General features: G+C 59.3%; 1 protein-coding gene and 1 pseudogene across 1 annotated transcript; both read right to left on the bottom strand.

Moving 5' to 3' along the window:
* Nucleotides 1-2,799: 2,799 nt before the first annotated feature.
* LOC118356615 lies at nt 2,800-6,430 on the bottom strand (annotated as a pseudogene).
* A 6,347-nt stretch (nt 6,431-12,777) lies between these two features.
* LOC118356659 (testis-specific Y-encoded protein 3-like) lies at nt 12,778-15,453 on the bottom strand. Its single transcript, XM_035725951.1, has 7 exons — nt 15,241-15,453; nt 14,522-14,914; nt 13,731-13,808; nt 13,480-13,591; nt 13,235-13,380; nt 13,059-13,143; nt 12,778-12,785 (listed from the first exon to the last, which is right to left on the bottom strand). Exons 1-7 carry the CDS (start codon nt 15,451-15,453, stop codon nt 12,778-12,780), a joined length of 1,035 nt encoding a protein of 344 aa, XP_035581844.1.
* Nucleotides 15,454-18,899: the final 3,446 nt, after the last annotated feature.

Raw genomic sequence — 18,899 nt, 5'->3', positions numbered from 1 at the left:
AAGCATTCGCATGAAATATAAACACAGTGGGTGCCCGCACACAGGTTTGTGCATTTGGGCTCACAGGCGCGCACGCACACACAAACGCCGATTTGTGTGCAAACACACACTCAGGCAACACACACGAACTCACAAGGTCTATGGCACACAAGCATGCACCCCTGGAAACACAAATCAACAAATAAGTGGGCATGCAAACATGCAAGTGCAGCACATAAGAACCCAGGGTCCCTACAAACTGGCACACACACGTGGCCTCGAAACACACACACTTGTGCCCTGCAAACACACACTCTCCAAACACACACCAAGACACCTGGTCTCCGGTCCACAGGCATGCCCTCTTGCCACTGAGTCACATGTGCGTGGAAACTCACACACACCACAGAAACACACATGATCCCCAGCAAAGAGGCATGCTCAGGTGGCTGCACGTGCAAGCACACATACACGCACGCACGTGCTCACACACACACCCGAACGTGTACCTGGGTATGAAACTCCCTCATACAGCCCACTCAAAAAGCCACAGTGCACATCACTCAAACTGCCTTCCCTCACACGTGCTTGGAACTGTCCCGTCAGCACGTGGTGTGGCGCAGGAGGTCGTGGATCACAGGGAGCGCCAGGAACGGCCTCCTCCTTACTCCTCCCAGGACACGTGGGTTCTGCCGTGCTCCTGACCAGATGAATGCATGGGAAGGCATCACAGGAGTGTGGGGTACATTTCCAGGAGCAAGGCTACCGGGCCAAGCTCCCCAAGCGGTGTCAACTCAGTGGTACCAGGAGCCACCAGGCCACGAGGGCCCCGCTCACCAGGACGCTTCCCCACTTGTGTGCCCTGCCCTAAAGGACAAGGCTCCCATGAACAGAGGTCTGCCTTTTTCCGTCCTCCTCCTTGACCGTGCCAAGGATAGACGGTGCTCTGTCGGCAGGCCGAGCCCTGCCCTGCCCTGCCCCCATGCTGAACATCACCGCCACACATGGAATCCCAGAGGCCATGGGTTGGAGGGTCCCGCTAGGCTGACTGCCTCCTCGCCATGTCCGGGCTCCAAGTACAAACGCACACACAGACGCAAAGAGTTTCCTAACTCGTTTATGCCTCTCTCGCCTTCCCTAGATAGGTGCTGGATACTCTCCAGAGCAGCCACTTGTGATCCGTTCGCTCAATTCTGTCCTGTGCAGACAGAGCACCACGTAGATTCCTCCAACCCTCTCTCACAGGGGCGGATGCCTCCTCAACTTCTTCTTGTTGCTCAGATTCTGATCATCTGTGGTATACACGTGCAACAGCTGCTATGCCACACACACACACACACACACACACACACACACACACACCACACACCTTAGTGATTCGTGATATTGCATAATAAAAGTATAGGCAAGGCGGTGTTGAGGGTGTCCTCTGTCCTCGTGGGATCCCTCTTCCTCCTCAGCAAGAGCAACACGAGCCTCCTGCTCAAGGCCCAGTGCCATTCCCAAGAATGGCCGTGTGGCTGTGCGAGGCCACGGGGTTGTCGGGAGCATGGAGGAAAGTCTGGGATTCTGGGCACAGGAGTGGGAATGGAGCAAGGGAGCCCCACTCCCAAAGACTGGGAAGATTTCACCAACTGAACGAGTGGCAGGAGGCCTGAGAGAGGGTTGACGGGCACAGGTGAGAGTATAGAGAAATGGGCTGGAGAGCCTTGCTTCTCCCGAGTGACCTGGGACGTTCCAGCAGACAGGCTGGGGGCCTGAACTTGCCTGCAGGGCGCATCTGCCTGGATGTGTGCCTGACCTCCCCCAGGTTCCCTTCTCACCCGGCCACCCGCTCCCTGGGTGAACTGGGGCCCAGGCTCCCCTGAGCTTCAGTTTCCCCACCAGGGCAAGCTGCCTGTTCCCCGACACCTGCCACACACACATGTCAGGGCCCAGCCACCCTGGCTCATTAGCAACAGGCCCTCCTCTCAGTTCGTTACCTTCGGCTGCCTCCCTGCAACACACACTCTCGAAACACACACCAAGACACATGGTCTTCGGTCCACACGCATGCACTCTTGCCACACACTCACGTGCGTATGCAAACTCAAACACAATGCACAAACACACACGATCCCTGACAAAGAGGCATGCTTAGGTGGCCGCACGCGCAAGCACATATACACGGAGGCACATGAGCACACACATACCCGAACGTGCACCTGGGCATAGAACTCCTTCACACACGGCACACTCACAAAGCTACAGTGCCCACCACTCACAATTTTGTTCCCACACACATTTGAAAGTGTTCCCTGTGGGCAGGTGGTGTGGCGCGGGAGGGCGTGGGTCCAAGGGAACGCAAGGAATGGCCTCCTCCTTAATCCTCCCTGGACACGTGAGTTTTGCAGTGCTCCTGACCGGATGAATGCATGGGACCTGATCACAGCAGTGTGGGGCACGCTTACAGGAGTAAGGCTACAGGGCCAAGCTCCACAGGCCGTGTCAATGCGGCGGTATCTGGAGCCACCTGGCCATGAGGGTCACGCTAGCCAGGACACTTCCCCGCCTGTGTGCGGTGCCCTAAAGTACAAGACTCCCTGAAGAGATGTCTGCATTTTCCCGACCACATCCTAGACCCTGCCTAGGATGGGTGGTGCTCTGTCGGCAGGCCGAGCCCTGCCCTCCCCTCCCCTGCCCCCATGCTGAACATCACCGCCACACATGGAATCCTACAGGCCATGGGGTGGAGGGTCCCACTAGGCTGACTGCCTCCTCACCATGTCCTGCTTCCAAGTACAGACACACACACAGACACAAAGAGTTTCTTAACTCGTTTATGTCTCTCTCGCCTTCCCTAGATAGGTGCTGCATACTCTCCAGAGCTGCCACTGGTGATGCTTTCCCCCAATTCTGTCCTGTGCAGGCAGAGCACCACGTAGATTCGTCCACACATCTCTCACAGCGGTGGAGGCCTCCTCGACGGCTTCTTGTTGGTCAGATTCGGATGCTGTGCGGTTTACACGTCCACACAGCTGGAATGTCCCCGACACACACACACACACACAAACACACACACACACACGTTAGGGATTCTTGAAATTGCATAGTACCAAGGATAGCCAAGGTGGTGTTTAGGGTTTACTCTCTCATCGTGGGATCCCTCGTCCACCTCAGCTAGAGCCTCACGAGCCTCCTGCACAAGGCCCAGTGCCATTCCCAGGAATAGCCGTGTGGCTGAGGGAGGCCAAGGGATGGTCGGCACCACGGAGGAAGTCAGGGATTCTGGGCACAGGGCGGGAATGGAGAAAGAGACCCCTACTCCCAAACACTGGCAGGACATCCTCAAATCAGCGAATGGCAGGAGGCCTGAGACAGGGTCGATGGGCAGGGTTCAGAGTTCAGAGAAATGGGCTGGAAAAGTCTGGGCTCTCCCGAGTGACCTGGGAAGTTCCGGCTGCCAGCCCGGGGGGCCTGAAATTGACCGCATGGACACACCCGCGTGGATGTATACCCTGAGTTCCCCCAGGTCACTTCTCACCCTGCCTCCCCCTCCCTGGGCAAGCTGGGGCCCAGGATCCCCTGAGCCTCATTTTACCCACCGCCATCCTGCCTGTGCCCCGGCACCTGCCACACACACACGTCAGGACCCAGCACCCCCGGCTCCTCACCGACAGGCCCTCCTTTCACTTCATTCCCTTGGGCTGCCTTCCTGCCTCGGGTAGTACTGCAGGGGATTGGGCCACAGGTCCTCGATGATGACCTGGTAGGGGAAAGAGGGGAGCTGGGCACGGGGCCCGGGCCCCATTCCCCAGCAGCTGGGGCTCGGGTATCACTCCGGCTGACGAATGCCGCAGGGGCCCCACCTCAGCGATCCTGTGAGACCCTGGATAGCAGGGGTCACACACCAGTTGAAGAGGTTAAGGCTGGTGGTGTCGTGCCTGCGACTGGCAGCTCCACGTTCACAGTCCCAGAACCACTGGACTGGAGTGGAACGAGACGCCCTCTATCCTGCAGGAATGGAAAATTTAGAAGATCCTGTGCAAGGCCTGGGACCCACGCCACCTCGCCCACTCTCCCTGTCAACCTCCCAGCCTCTCTCCCTCCTGGGCAGGGTTCCGGGCCTGCCCCCACTCGGGGGCACCGCGCGCACCTCCCCTCGCACTCCCAAGTGCCCCCCTGCTCGCCCCTATCATCCTCAAAGCTCAAGCCCACTCTTACTGGCAATGCTAAGGTGATACACCCTAGCAATCACTTTGTTCTGCAAGTAAGGTTTGTTCTCAAAGAAAAACATCAAACTGCAGGGGTACTTGTGATGGCCGATTCCTCCACCTGCCCTGCCAAAGAGAGAGGAGAGCACGTGGGAATATTTCCCCTACATGTCCCTAGCTGCTTGCCTGGCTGCCGCTCTGAACCACTTTCCCAGGCCCACTCCTGCTCAAACCCCTGTCGCACCAGGCCTACCCCAGCATCCATCTCCCAGGAATGACCTCCAAATTGGTCACATAGCTGAGCACGACACTGTCCTGATCACCCATCATGGCTGATATCTTGGGGTGTTTCAGGATCTGCCTTGGGTCAAGGAGCCTCACTGGCACGTGCTACAGAAGGAGAGCCAGGAGCGAACCAGCCCTTCCTGGCTGAGAGCGAAGTATCCGAACAGCGCATGTGCAGAAACACCAGGGCCGGCAGGCCTCCCAACCTCCTAAGCCCCTGCTCTTTCTTCCCACCTGCTCAACCCTGGGGAGTCCCTTGGCTGCCAGAACCTCTGACGCTGCCTGCACTCAACAGGGCAAGGCCAAGGGCCTGATTGCTCTCTGTTCCCAAGTGCCCTGGCCTGTGCCTGTGACCTGCAGGCAGTCACTGCTTTGGATGGCTGGATGTGCTCCGTCCAACTCTCACGGCTTGTTTGCTTGGGTGTTTCCCTGAGGCTCCATAACTTTGAGGGGCCTCCTGTGCCCAGGAGGGGGCCACGCGGCTCACCTGGAGGATGGCAGCACACCCACGACGCAAAGGGTGATACAGACAGTTTTAGCTAATGGGAGGGTGAGGAGTAGGTGGGGGCAGGAGGGAAAGGAAAAGAGAGAGAGGGACAAAGAGACCCCACACCGGGAGGAACGGACACAAGGGGGGGGCAGAGAGGACAGAGGGAGAGGGCGGGCGAGGACACAGAGGGGGAGAGACTGGCAGGGAGGAAAGGTGCGGGTAGGCGCCTGGGCCTGGGGCCGCGGCCTGGCTGTGTGGGGCTGGTGGAGACAGAGGTTGCAGCACCCCGGCAGGGCCGAGTCTGAGGTCCGGCGGTCTGCCGAAGCGAGGCGGCCCGCTGATGGACTCGGCAACCCGTGTGTGGACGAGATTGTGGGTCGGCCCTGAACTCTGGAAACCACGCAGTCTCTGAAGGGTAGGGAAGGGGGGCGGGCAGCCTCCCCGTTTGCCCCATGTCCCAACAACCGTTTCCTTCCAAGATGTTTTCTGAGCCAAGTGGGATTTGGGCTACACTACTTGTCGAAGGATGTTGACCCGTATTCCCTGAACCCTGCAAGCCTGTTGGGAGAGCTGCAGGCCCAAAGCTTCCGCCTGCAGCTTCAGCTCAAATATGGTTGGACAGGTCTCAGCCCCTGCGTTCTCAGCCCCGCCCCGAACCGCCTTCCTCTGCTCTGCCTTATAGGGATCGTGGGCCCACTCCCACCCGGGAAGGGGGTTAGGAACCCTTCCCCACAGCGCCCGTGGCCGTGGCTCTGCTGCTGCCCTCCTCCCGGTGCTCCTCCACCACAGCCAAGCCCCACCAGCCCGAGGAAGGATACGGCCTGGGCCCAGAAGCCAGGGATGCACTGGATGATGGCCCTCCGGCGAGCCAGGTGAGAACTCCGCTTCTGATTCCTCCTGCGCTTGAGCTGCAGGTAGGCCCTGGTAGCTTGGGCGTCCACAGAGCTGAGCGCCACCTGAACAACCTCCAGCGCGGCCAGTGGGGCCCCGGCTGGCTCGGGACCCAGCACTGGCTCTTCCTGCGGCAGCTCCTGCAGCTTCTCGTCCTGCTCCGCTTGAGTCACCTCCTCGTCTTCCGCCGCCACGACCTCCACCAGCGCCATGATATCCTCCACCACGAACACCAACTCCTCCCCCCGGACGGCCTCGCCACTGCCCTGCCGAGTCTCAGCCTCCTGCACAGATTCTGCAACCATGCCGCCCGCACCTAGGGCCTGTGGCGCCCACGCCTCGCCACAGGCGCCCGCCTCCCCACGGGCCTCCGAATCCTCACCGCCCCCTCCACGGACTAAGGTGGTCCAGGATTCCCGGGCAGCCCCGCCTTGCCCGGACCGCGCCTCGCTCTCCATGGGGCACTGCACAGCAACCGCGCAAGCCGCGGACGGAAGGAGCTGGAGGGGCGAGCACGCGGCTCCGGCAAGCGCCGGGTAGTTGGAGCTATGGCGCCCACGCTCTGAGGCGGACAGCTATCTGAGGCCGCTGGCCTGGGGGACGCATGCGCACAAATACTGGGGGCCTGGTGGCTTCTGGGTGGCGTGCGGGGTTGCACTCCTCGCACGCATGTGGGCTTTGTGGGATATTACCACCCCTCTCACGCCCAGGATGCTGAGCGGCCCCGAGGACCAACCCGTGATAGGGCGGTGGGCGTGGCCACAGCCGGCACCACCCCTTGTCCCCGGGGGAGCAGGCTGCCACTGCACCTCCTCAGGGGTGGCGTCCGAGCCTGGCCCCTGGCCATTTTCTTCGCTGACACTTCCAAGTCCATTCCCGGCAGGTCCCTGCTATCACAAAACTCGTGTTCACCTTCTTACCAGTTCCCTTGGGAACACACTGCTGGCACCGGGGAATTCAAAGCCAGCGGCTCAAAGGGTGACCCCCGCCGCCAGGGAACCTCACCCGGCCCCTTCTTAGTCATACTGGGGGCCAGCTCTGCAGTCATAGCTGGTGCTCCAACCCCTGCCACATGGCTCTCCACATGGCTTCCAAACCTTCCCCACCAGTGCGGGAGGGAGTCAGGAGGCGGCCCAGGAGGATCTGGGATGCAGGGTCCTCCCCGCCCCAAAGTCCCACCTCTCCTAAAAAGAGAGGAACCGCACACAGATAATTGGCCTGGCAGGAGCAAGGAGCCAAGGTCTGAGGCCACGCCCGTGCTCACTCAACCACTGGCACAGCCCCGGTCAGGTCTGGGATTCGGAAACTTTGGCATGCTAATGGGCCGGGTAGTTAGCCTAAACAGTACCTCTGGGTGTGTTGTTTCGTCAAAGCCACTGGTAGGATTCGCTCCCACTGTACTTTCCTCTGCCTGGCCCTTCATCTTTGGATTCTCCCTCCTTGCCTGACTTCAGTGCTCCCTTTCCCTGTGTCTTCCTTCCCGCCTCAACATAACTGCCAGGGATGGCAGAGCTCCAGCATAAGGGTGCTCGGAGCCTGCTTTAATCCGTCTTCCTGAGGAGCTGTGGCTGTCTTGGCTGCCCCAGCTCTGCTGCAAGTTCTTCCTTGGTCTGTCTGTCCCTGAGTGGAGTGCCAGCCAGGGAGGGGATGGCAAAGTGAGCATTGCCGGCACACCCTGCCCCTTCTGCGGTACTCACGAGGCCCTTCTCCACAATCCCACACTTCATGCCGGTCCCCTGCAGGGAGGCATACCGAAATGTATACGAATCATGCCACCTGAAGTGCCAGGAAGGCCCAGTGGGTGACGGCAAGCCCAAAGGCATTGGTGTTGCATCGTGGGAGGGCCTCACGTATCTAAGAGGAATGGGTCGGGCCGCCCGTGGCGGGGGGTGGGATTTGACCAGAAGGAGGCAGTTGGAACCCCCTTGGGGTGAAGTGCAGGGTTCTGGGTGGGAGCACGTCACCGTTTCAAATTCTACTCGTCAACGCACCCAGTGACCTTGCAGGGATAACAACGCCCGGGCGTCTGGGGTGGGGGGAGAAGCACAATTTTTTGAAACTCTCCCTGACACAGCCCAGACTGTGGGTTTACTGCTACAGTCCAAACTGAATTAGCTCCTGTATACTTGCCCAGGGCGCTAAAGGAGGGTGCTGAAGAAATAGTGCACCAAATAGAGCACATCCTTGGAGATAGGGAAGACCGGGGTAGGGGTGTTCCACAGGGAGAGGGTGAAGAGCAGGAGCGGTGTGGAGAAGGAGAAGAAGAGAGAGGGTGGTCAGAGGGACAGGAACAGGGAGGGAGAGGAGGGGGTGCGAGGGAGAGAGGAGGGCAGAGGCGGAGGCAGGCATGGGGACAGGGGGGGAGGGGGAGGGAGAGGGGGGGAGCGACGACGGGCGGAGGCAGGGACGGAGGCTGAATTCTCTACATTGCAAAACCCACAGCCTGAACGAAAACATTCCCTCCTGGACGTCAGGAGGAGATCTGAATGCACCCGTGGCCGTGCAGACAGATCCCACAACGTCATGCGGGTGAGATGGAGAGGCAAAGCCACAAAGAAATGAAGTGAAGGGCTCCAAAGAGGTCTGCGGGAAACTCTCATGCCCACCACCGACATGCGCGAATCCGGAATGCCAGAGAGAGGAGGGAGGGAGTTAGTCATGCAGCAAGTGCACGAAGACCTAACGTGACAGGGCTTTGCAAGTTGCCTGACAACGCTGACTCTGCACATCCAAGGAGCCCAATGTACTCCTAGCAGAAGGTACGCTCCAAAGTGTGGCCCGGCCACTGGGCCAGCGAGGCAAAGACGCATCTCTCGGCAGCCTACAGAGGTGGGACTGACCCACCACACACCGGGATCCTCACTGAGAGGAAGAGCCTGCTTCCCCTTTGGATGCACGGAGTCCAGAAGTCACTGCGTGATATGATCGACCGGTTCAGAGAGAAAACTCCTGTAAAGTGCAGTCGATGTTCAGCACCAATGACCCAGAAAATGTTCGCCAGACATAAGGAGTAGGAATGGGAGGATGAGCCGTGGGTCATGAGGGCTGCGGTGCAATGCTGGTGGGAGGCGGGCCCTATGCTAAAGAGAGCCCGGCGGGCCAAGAGGAAGCAGGTACGTGAGTCCCTTAAGTCAAGGTGCTAGCCTGAAATAAGGCATCCCCCTAAAGTACACGCATAACAATCACCAGAGCAGGATTTGCATATGGAAGTACTCTGCATTGCCTAATGGGCCCCAGAGACAAATGCTTCCAAGCAGGCATCCCTTTGCATACTCAGGTGAGCAGGCACAGAGCTATATCTTGGAAGCTGCAGGGTGCCGTTCCGTGGAGTCATGACAGACAGCCTTGAGCAGGCCCCTCGCGCCTTGCGCCAGCCTTGTCCCTGTTATCGGCCGACCTGGGGCCTCCCAGGCTAAGGTGTTCACTGCAACTGTGAGTGGGGAGAGCCCCGAAGAATGCGCGTTCAACGTAGATGCGGTAAAGCACTCTGGGTTATAGGAGTTTTGTTCCCGTAGTGCCCGGGTTCTTGGCTGCACTGCGTCGAGGAAGGAAGGGTTAGACCAGACGAAGTGCGCTGGGCAGCAGGGCAAAGTTTATTGAGCCAGAGTACAATACGCCCCGAGAGGGCTGCCGGGTTCGCATTCAGACTTGGGTGTTCTTTTGAGCTCTTTCCAGAACCTTGAGAGTGGGCCCCTTGTGGATTCGCTGCCAAGGTGCGGCCAGTCAGGGCTTGGATCACGCCGCCCTTCTCCCATGTTGATGGGTCTTGTGGGCTGACATCTGGAGACCAAGTGCCTGAGCTTGTGACAGCGACCAATGTTTCATGGTTAGTTCCTTTATTTCGGGTCGTGCTGCAACATGGACCCCTGCAGAGGCTGTTAGACTGGATGCTATCGTGGTCTTCTCTGAGCGGTCAAACGGGACGGTAGCGTGGTTTTTTCTGAGCTGTCCGGCCCCCTGCTTTCCCGTTGGGGACGCTGGACCTGACGCCCTCAGCATCCAGTTGACTCTCGACATCCGGGGCTCCCTGATCTCCCAAAGCTTTTGACCGCCCCGCCTCGCCCATTTCTCCAGGCTGGGCCTCAATCACGCCATTGTTCGAGCAAAGGGGAGGTTTGCTAAGAGGTGGGGGATCCTGTGCCCACCTCTTCCCCCATGTTTTACATTCTTGGCATCACCCTACCAAAAGGAACAAACATAGATGTCTACCCTGCGGTGCCCCGAAATGGCCCAGCCTAGGACCCCTTCAGACCATGGGCCAACATGGGTGCTGTCCTGCTCACGTTGCGGATTACGAAGTCACACGTTCATCTGAGCTGCGCAAGAAGAGCCAGGGTCCAGCCGAAGGGTACCCCGGCATTTACAGACCAAGAAGCTGAAAGAAGGGCACCTGGGTGGCTCAGGTGGTTAACCAGCTGCCTTCGGCTCGAGTCCTCGTGCTGGAGTCCCGGATGGAGCCCCACGTCGGGCTTCCTGCTCAGCGGGGATCTGCTTCGCCCTGTGACCCTCTTAGCTCTCCTCCCACCTTCTATCTCTCATTCTCTCTCTTAAATAAATAAATAAAATCCTAAAAAGAAAAGAGGCTGATAAGCCCGATCTCCCCACAGGGCGAAAGAGACAAGCCTTCCCTCCTAGAACTTCAGAGGCTTCCACCCGCCTTGGAAGGGCAACGCTAGGTCCTACAGATCATCAAATCCACAACCTGATGCCAGACAGGAGATCTGTCCTTCATACTGAAAGGGTCAAGAAGCATCCTTGCAGTTTCACTGTCAAACCTTCCGACGGGAAAGTGCCGCTGCACTTCCCAAAGCTGTGGAGCAGGGAGCCTCACTGGCTGGGCCGCGGTGCGGGGTAGGAGGGTTAGTATCGCCCTCTCATCCTCAGGGCTGGTGCCCATGGAGCCAATTTAGCTGGGGATGGAGAAGAGCCTCGTGGGGCAAACGCTCATATCTCCCCACTCTGCTGCCTGCGGACACGGTCCTCTGCCAGCGTCTCAAGGCAGAGGTGTCTCAGGTAGGCAGATGCCCGCTCGGGGGAGGAGCACCCAAGGGGCTCACCTCACCGCCTCCCAGGTGCGGACTGTGACAGGTGTTCTGTATGCTCCAGGTCTTTCCTTGGACCTACACACAGAAGACTAAGGGATATCAGCACCAGAGTTATCATGGGACAGACAGCACATGGGTGGGTAGCACGGCCCTTGCACGTAGCAACTGTGCTACCCCTGCCCCACCGCTCTGACTATCTGCATTCTGGCAGACCCCAAACTAGGGCCCTAGGAAAACAAGAGGCTAGGGATCCTGGGGGAGCGTGGGTTCGACAGTGTGTTAGTGTAAGAAGATGTGAGTGAAACAGCCTTGGGTTGGTGGGTAAGTGAGTGTGTGTCTGAGTGAGGGAGCGAGTGTGCGTATGTTAGGGGTTGTGAGTGAAGGAGTGTGTATGTGGGGGTGACTGATAGTGTGTGTGTTTCAGTGTGTGGGAGTGCCTGAATGAGTGTGGGGGGATGAGTGATTTGTACCTGAGTATGCTTCTCAGACTGTGTGTGTGTGTGTGTGTGTGTGTGTGTGTGTGTGTGTGTCTGTCAGTCTTGCCCACATATTAGAGTCTCGCCTGGCTCCTGTGCATGAATGAGTGTCATCTTTCTGCCCTCCTTCCATCACCTCCCTCAGTCGCCTCTCCCAACGACCCTCCTTACGGTCTGACCCATATTCCCTATCATCGTGGCTGGTCCTGAGAGTCCAACCGTGACAGCAAGAGCCTGTGCACCGTTCCTAGGCCCATGAAGTGCACCAGCGCTGGGTTCAACTGAGTAACGTACCTTGGGTTCTCCCCGCACCTCCCCCGTGGCATGTGCATTGGATGTGTCGGAGGACACCCACCAGGGAGCATCCCTGGACGACTCTCATCACCATGCAGCGAACCTGCGTCCTGGACATGTTCGGCCCTTGCTCGTCGCTCCCTTTCCTTGAACTTCCTCATTTCTCCAGGGAAGAGATGAGCCCCAGGTAGCTGGCCTTGGTCTCATTTCCACTCCTTACCCAGCGCCCCCGCACCGCAAGGGGAAGGACCTCTGACCCCTGGGATGCAGTCCCTGATCGTGTGTGCCCTAGCCCTCTGGGCAAGCGTACAGGCCAAGCCATTCCATGAGCTGGCGATGCCCAGGCCGAGACGTCAAACACCCACACGAGGCCGATGTGCTCAGGCACTCCCCCGACCCCTTGCCACAAAGGGGAGTGTGCAACCAAGTGCCCGCATGCACATGCACACACACACACACACACAAACACACACCACACACACACTCACACAAGGACACTTGACCTTGTTTTTCAAACTTTTAATATTTTTCCAGGTCGCCTGGGGCCTCAATCTGCCCTCTGTTTCACCGGCACCAGTCTTTGGTTACTCCCACGCAGAGGAACCACCCAAACATTCGGGTCCACCTGAAGCTTTTGGACTGGCTTCGGCCAATGCAATGCTCCCTCATTTTCATCTCAAATGCATGACGCTCCCTGGGAGGGACAGGCACACAACATGCAGACAGACACACATGCACACAGGCACAGAGTAGGAGACCCCTGTGTACCCTCTGGGCCATAGGTAGGGTTGCTTCAGGGTTTGAAGGCCCTCCCCGGGAACGGCGGTCACTCTCCCATGCCACTCGTCGCTGCGCACTGTGATCGCCTTAGCAATCCTCCACCCATGTATTCAAATAATCTGTGCACGCTGGCCAGTGTTCTCAGCGTGGCTGGGGGTGGCGGGAAAGGAGCTGCCTGTGGAAATCAAGGGGTCGACTGTGGTCTCCAGACCAACACAGAAAGGCGACGGGATGGCAGGGTGTGCCTTTGCGCCAGCATACCCAGGTGTCTGTGCCAAGCGTGGCGGGAGGCAGCTTCAGTAGGCCCAAGTGTAAGGTGGTGCTAGGAGACCTGAGGGTTGGGCTCATGGCCCTGGAATGACAATTCCCACAAGTGCAGCTGCCGAGCCGGTTTTGCCTCCTCAGCTCTTCTCATGGACACTGCTGGGCCCCTCCCGCCTCAAGCTTCCCCAGGCAGAAGCCGTTTGGCACTGCACTTGTCCAAGCTCCCTGTCATGGTGATGCCCTTTTGACCCAGGGTCCTTGCATCGGAGAATTCCTCAGATCCTCAGTGTCTCCATTGGTGGAGCCAGGTCCCACGGGCACCATGGCGCACAATTCGGCACCCACACCCCAGGCCCCTCACCTGTCATCCTCTCGGTTCCCTCTCCTGGGGCCTTCTTCCTCACGTAGTACTGCAGGGGGTTGGGCCACAGGTCTTCCATGATGATCTGCAGGGGAAACGGGGCAGAGCTCAGAGGCCCATCACAAGCAGCCTGGGAACCCACGGCATCCTTCCCACAGTTAGTCACTGGGCCCCACCTCAGCTATGGTGCTAGAACCAGCAAAGCTGTGGTCAGAGAACCACTTGAAGGAGTTAAGACTGGTGTTGTGGTGCCTGCGACTGTAGGCCTCCTGTTCATAATCCTGGTGCCACTGGATGGGAGTGCAATGGGCCGGTCCGTACCCTGCTGGAAGATGAGAATGGGAGACGGCGCCAGGTAACGTTTTGGGTTCGACCCTCCGTGTTGCACCTGCTGCCGCCCATTCAGGCAGCAGCCTCTTACCAGCAGCGCTGAGGACATACTCCTTCACAACGACTTCATCCCGGAAGTAGGGGTTTTTTCGAAAGAAGACCAGGATCTTGCGGCAATCACGGGGAAACCTGAGTTCCTCCACCTGCCGGGTGGCAGACTGGGGGAGACGGGGGTGAAACCTCTGACCAGCAGAACCTCCCCGTCCTGTCTTCGGGGATGGATCCCTTCGGCACGCTTCCCCCTCCCGTCCCGCGCTCCGGCCTCAGTCTGCCGGGCCAGACCTTCAAATCCGTCATGTAGCCAGGGTGGCCTTCATCTTGCTTCCTGATCACGGCTGACATCTGGGGGTGGTTCACAAACTGCTGTAAGTCAAGAACCCTCCGACGGCTTGAGATGATAGAGCTACAAGAAGAGAGCAAGTCTGGACAGCGGCCGGGCACCGCCCCCCCTCTGCTTCCCGATCGCACGCCCCCACAAGGGCTGCATCAAGACCCGCTCGCTGGGCCCCCGCACGGAATCCTGTAGATCTCAACACTCACACAGGAAGCGGTGCATCCTCAGGGAAACCGCTCCCGCCCCACACCGCCCTCCGCAGGCCATACTCATGTCCTGACAGCCAGACACAACCAGCTCATCTCCAGACAAGCACACGTTCCTGCCTCAGGCTGACCAGGTGGGCACTCACAACCATGCGCCTGCCTTGAAACCCCGAGGGGAACTCGAGCTTTGCCTGGAGTCGTTTTGAGGAAAGACGCCCTGCTGCGGCTCCTAATTCCTAATTTGCAGCTAGACCTCTGCTCCTAATCCCCCACTGGACTTCCAGTGCCTCGTGCAACATCAAGGGCACCCTGAGGCCCCCAGCCCCCACCCACACCCAGAACGAGGATGTCGAGGCTGTCGGGATCACCAGGGCATGAGCGTGGCCACCACACCGCGGCGGGGCTGGGGGTGTGGCTGGGGGTGGGGGGGTTCACCAACAGATGTATTTTGATACTCATCAGTCCCCTCCCTTCGGTTCCTCTTGCTCTAGCCCGGCCACATCGGGGTCCCTCCATGACAGCGTCAAGGATACAGCCTTGGCCCAGAAGCCAGGGATGCCCCGGATAAGGGCGCTTCGGTGTTCCAGGGGACGCTGCCGCCTCCGACAAAACCTGAGCCTGAGCCCAGAGTAGGACCTGCTGGCTTGTTTCTTCATGCGCTCCAGCTCCGACTGCAGGGCCTCTAGAGCCTCGAGCGAGGACGGGATCGGACCCCGCCGCCCCTCTGGCTGTTCTTCCCCTTTCCGCTTCTCCTGCACCTCCTGAGCCCCTCTTCCTCCTTCGGCCCTCTTCCCTCTGGTGCTCATGCTCAGCCTCCTCCTCAGCCCCTTCAGCCTCCTCTCCCTCCTCAGGGCCCTCGCACTCCCCAGCCTCCTCTTCCTTTGCCTCTCCAACATGCTCCTCCTTAGCCTCCTCCACCTCAGCCTCTTCCGCAACAGCCTGCTCCTCAGCCTGTTCCTCCCCCTCCTCTTGCTCAGCCTCTTCAGGCCCCTCCACCTCCTCCTCTTCCTCGGGCTACTCTTCCTCCCTTGGCTCCTGCTCAGCCTCCTCAGCCTCCTCCTTCTCAGCATCCTCAGCCTCCCCCTCCTCCTCCCTGTCCACATCCTCCTCCTCCTCCTCCCCTGCTCCTGCTCAGCCTCTACAGCCTCCTCGCCCTCTTCCTCCACAGCCTTGTCAGCCTCCTCCCCCTCCTCCTCCTCCTCACACTCTTCTTCCTCACCATCCCCCTCCGCCTCCTCCTCGGACTCCTCACCTCCCTAGACTCATCTTCCTCCTCCGTGTCAGCCTCGTCTACCTCCTCCGCGGCCTCCTCCGTGGCCTCCTCGTCCTCTCCGTCCTCCCCCTCCAACACGGCCAGTTGCAGCACCAACCTTAGGTCACCCACCACTAGGACCAGCTCCTCCACCAGGATGGCATCCTCGCTCTCCCATCGCTCCTCCCTTTCCCGCACAGCCGCGGCCGCCATCCCCACACTTAGGGCCTCCAACGCGGCGTACGTAGCCCGGGGGCCTCTATCCCCGTGCACAGCTGCCTCTTGAACGGCCCCTTTCCCGACTGAGGCGGGTCCAGGATTCTGGGGACCGCCCCGACTCCGCCGGGCACCGCGTCAACACCACAGGGCCCTGCCTCGCTGTGGCAGCTGCGGTGGGAGGGGCTGGATATGTGAGCGCAGACTCCGCAGGCGGCACGGCAAATGGAGCTCTGGCTCCCATGGACGGCGACCGATAGCAGTCTCCACCCGGAGGACGCTGGACTCGGGGAAGAATGCACCCTAAGGCCTGGGGCCAGGTGTCCAAGGGGCAGAGGTGGCTGGGGCACGTATTCGGCCTAGGCGGGATAGAGTCCACGAGCCACCTCCAGGACGCGGGACGGCCGTCGCGTCCAACCAGTGGCACGGCGGGGGGCGTGTCCTCCCGCAACCCTGCCCCTCGACCCCACCTGAGCCCGACAGCCATGCTTGGAGCCTGCCAGCGCGCCTCCTCCGGGGTGGCCTCACCTCCTTCGGGTTCGCAGCCTCACCGAAACCCTCTGTCACCCCCATGCCTCCCGCGAAACACCACCCCCAGCCCAGCCCCCTGCCCCGGCCACCCGCGGCCTCGTCGGGCACGCCCTCTGCCTGGATTTTGTACCGACTTGTGAAGCTGTCCCTCGCCCTTCCCGAAGAGACTCATGTAAGACTCAGGACACTGTGTGCACCTCCAGGAAGCCTGGTCCAGTGTGCGTGGAAATGGTCAGCCCAGGGCCTGGAGTATTCATAGTGCCATTTCTGGAGACAGAGGCCCAGAAGCCATCTGCCTCCTCAGGGGAAATGTGCGGCAACAGTTTGTCCCAGCGCATGCCCTCTGCTGGTCAGAAGAAAACGACGAAGAGTGCTCTGTCCATGGGTCCGCCTTTCCCGACCTCATGGCCTCCTCCCCGTCCTCATCCATAACCTCCTCCACCTCAGCTTCGTCCCCCGTCCTCCTCTCTGACTTTGTCTCCCGGCACTCTTTTTCTGACCCCTGTGCCCACACGGCCACTGGAACCTAAAGGCTTCCAGATGGAAGATGCAGATGCATCTTGGAGGAGCTCTTTTCACAGGAAATCAAAGCCCTCTCCCGCTCTGGGACCGGCAGCCAGGCCGGTGACCCTCAAAAAGCTGCCAAGCTGGGTGCCCACACAAACACACACTCACAGAGACACGCAGTGTGTTTGGCATGGAGGACAGAGGGAGGCATGCCTTTCCCGGAGCCAAGAATAAACAGCAAATGGGACCTAGATGCCCCTCCCTGAAGAGGAAGTCTGGGCCAACCCTCTGGGTAGGGCGGCAGGTGGATGCTGTCCGCCGGCTCGGTGACCTCAGTGCCCACTCTTTGGAAGGCCAGGCGGCAAGGAGCTGAGGATGACACCCAGGCGACAGGCAGCAGGAACGCCCGCCCCACCAGAGACGGAGCGTCCTGCGTTGCATTCTGCAAATAGCACGCACACCCGGGCAGATTTGTGCTCACCTGCACACACACATCCACGTACACTGGGAAACACACACCACGCGACACACACACAGTCCCCGCACACTGGCATGCACACTTGGCCACACAAACACTCCACTGTGCACGGGCAAAGACACAATCAGGAAATAAACACCCAACACATATGATCTCCAGCGCAAAGGCATGCACACTTGACTGGAACACACACTGACATGCACAAGAAACACAAAAAAAACACACACTCTCACAACACTGAGAAGCACACACTCACAGGCACACAGGCACGAACACATGACCGCACAGATACACATATACGCACACATGTGAAGACGCATACACATGGAATGGAAACACAGATGCTGCCCGTACACAGGTATGTGCAGTGGGCGACACAAGCGGGGGCACACACACACACACACACACATCCGTGGGCCAACACACACTCAGGCAACACCCACCAACTCACAAGGTCTGTGGCACAGAAATAGGCACAGTGGCCTCACACACCAACACATACATAGGCATGCACACACCCAAAACATAAACACCCAGCGTCCCTACACAGAGGCACACAAATGTGGCTTCACAAACAGAACACCCGGTCACCTGCAAAACTCTCTCCCGGTACACACACCAAGACAGAGTGTCTTTGGTCCACAGGCATGCGCACTTGCCACACACGCACGTGTATATTCAACCTCACACACACCGCACATACACACACGATCCACAGGAGAGTGGCATGCTCAGGTGGCCGCACGTGCAGGCTCACACACAAGGACGCACGAACACACACAGAGGTAAACGCAGACCTCCCTCACACAGCGACCTCACTAACCCACAGTGCCTTCCACCACTCACAGGTGCCTTCCCTCACACATCGTTGGAACAGTCCCCTGTGGTCGGGATTCGAGGCTCAGGAAGGACTGGGTCCGCAGGGACCGCAAGGGATGGCCTCCTTAGTCCTCCTGGGACACGTAGGTTTTGTGGTGCAACAACCAGAGGCAGGCAGGGAGCACATCACAGCCGTGCGGTGCATGCTTGCAGGATTAAGGGAACTGGGCCAAGCTCCTTAAGCGGTGTCATTGCGGCGGGACCGGGAGCCAACAGGTCACGAGGGTCCCGCTCGCCAGGACCCTTCCCCACCTGTATCCTTGCCCTGAAGGATAAGGCACCCATGAGGAGAACTCTGCCTTTTCCCGTTGTCCTCCTAGACCCTGCCTAGGAGATCCTCATGCCATGCCCTCCCCTAACCTCCACCCACGCTGAACATCACCGCCATTCATACAAGCCCACATATCGGAAGATGGAGGGTCCCCCCCAGGCAGACTGCCTCCTTCCATGTCCTGGCTCCAGGGACAAACACACACACACAGACGTAAAGCGCTTCTTAATTTGTTTATGTCACTTTCGCCATCCTTTCAGATACGTGCTGGATACTCTCCAGAGCTCGCCTGGTGATCCTTTCCCCCATTTCAGTCCTGTGCAGGGAAAGCACCACGTAGCCTCATCCCCAAATCTCTCACAGCGGTGAACGGTCCTCCTCTTCTTGTCGTTGGTCAGACTCTGATGCTCTGCGATGTCCACGTCCACACAGCTGCTGTGCCCCGGGGGCACACACTCTCTCTCACACACACACACACACACACACGTTAGGGATTCGCTAAAGTGCATAATGCGAAGGGTAGCCAGGTGGGTTGAGGGTGTCCTCTGTCCTTGTGGGATCCCTGTTCCTCCTCCCTTAGAGACACAGGAGCTTCGAGCCCACAGCCCAGTGCCATTCCCAAGTGTGGCCATGTGGCTGTGGGAGGCCCTGGGGTGGTCGGGAACACGGAGGGAAGTGGGGAATTCGTGGCATAGGAGCGGGTTGGGACAAGGGAGCCCCACTCCCAGGACTGGTAGGTCATCCCCAACAGAACAAGCGGCCGGAATCCTGACAGAG

The sequence above is a fragment of the Zalophus californianus genome, chromosome Y (genome assembly GCF_009762305.2).
Source record: "Zalophus californianus isolate mZalCal1 chromosome Y, mZalCal1.pri.v2, whole genome shotgun sequence".
Classification (NCBI taxonomy): Eukaryota; Metazoa; Chordata; class Mammalia; order Carnivora; family Otariidae; genus Zalophus; species Zalophus californianus.
This window is presented reverse-complemented; position numbering and strand designations above follow the sequence as displayed.

Bases quoted from the DNA above. Each gene is read 5' to 3' on its own strand.
- LOC118356659 (XM_035725951.1), bottom strand. From the start codon at position 15,453: ATGGCGGCCGCGGCTGTGCGGGAAAGGGAGGAGCGATGGGAGAGCGAG. The intron at 14,915-15,240 runs GTGAGGAGTCCG...CTGTTGCGGAAG, and splicing joins AGGAAGATGAGTCTAGGGAG to AGGCTGAGGTGGAGGAGGCT. The intron at 13,592-13,730 runs GTCTGGCCCGGC...GCCACCCGGCAG, and splicing joins GCTACATGACGGATTTGAAG to GTGGAGGAACTCAGGTTTCC.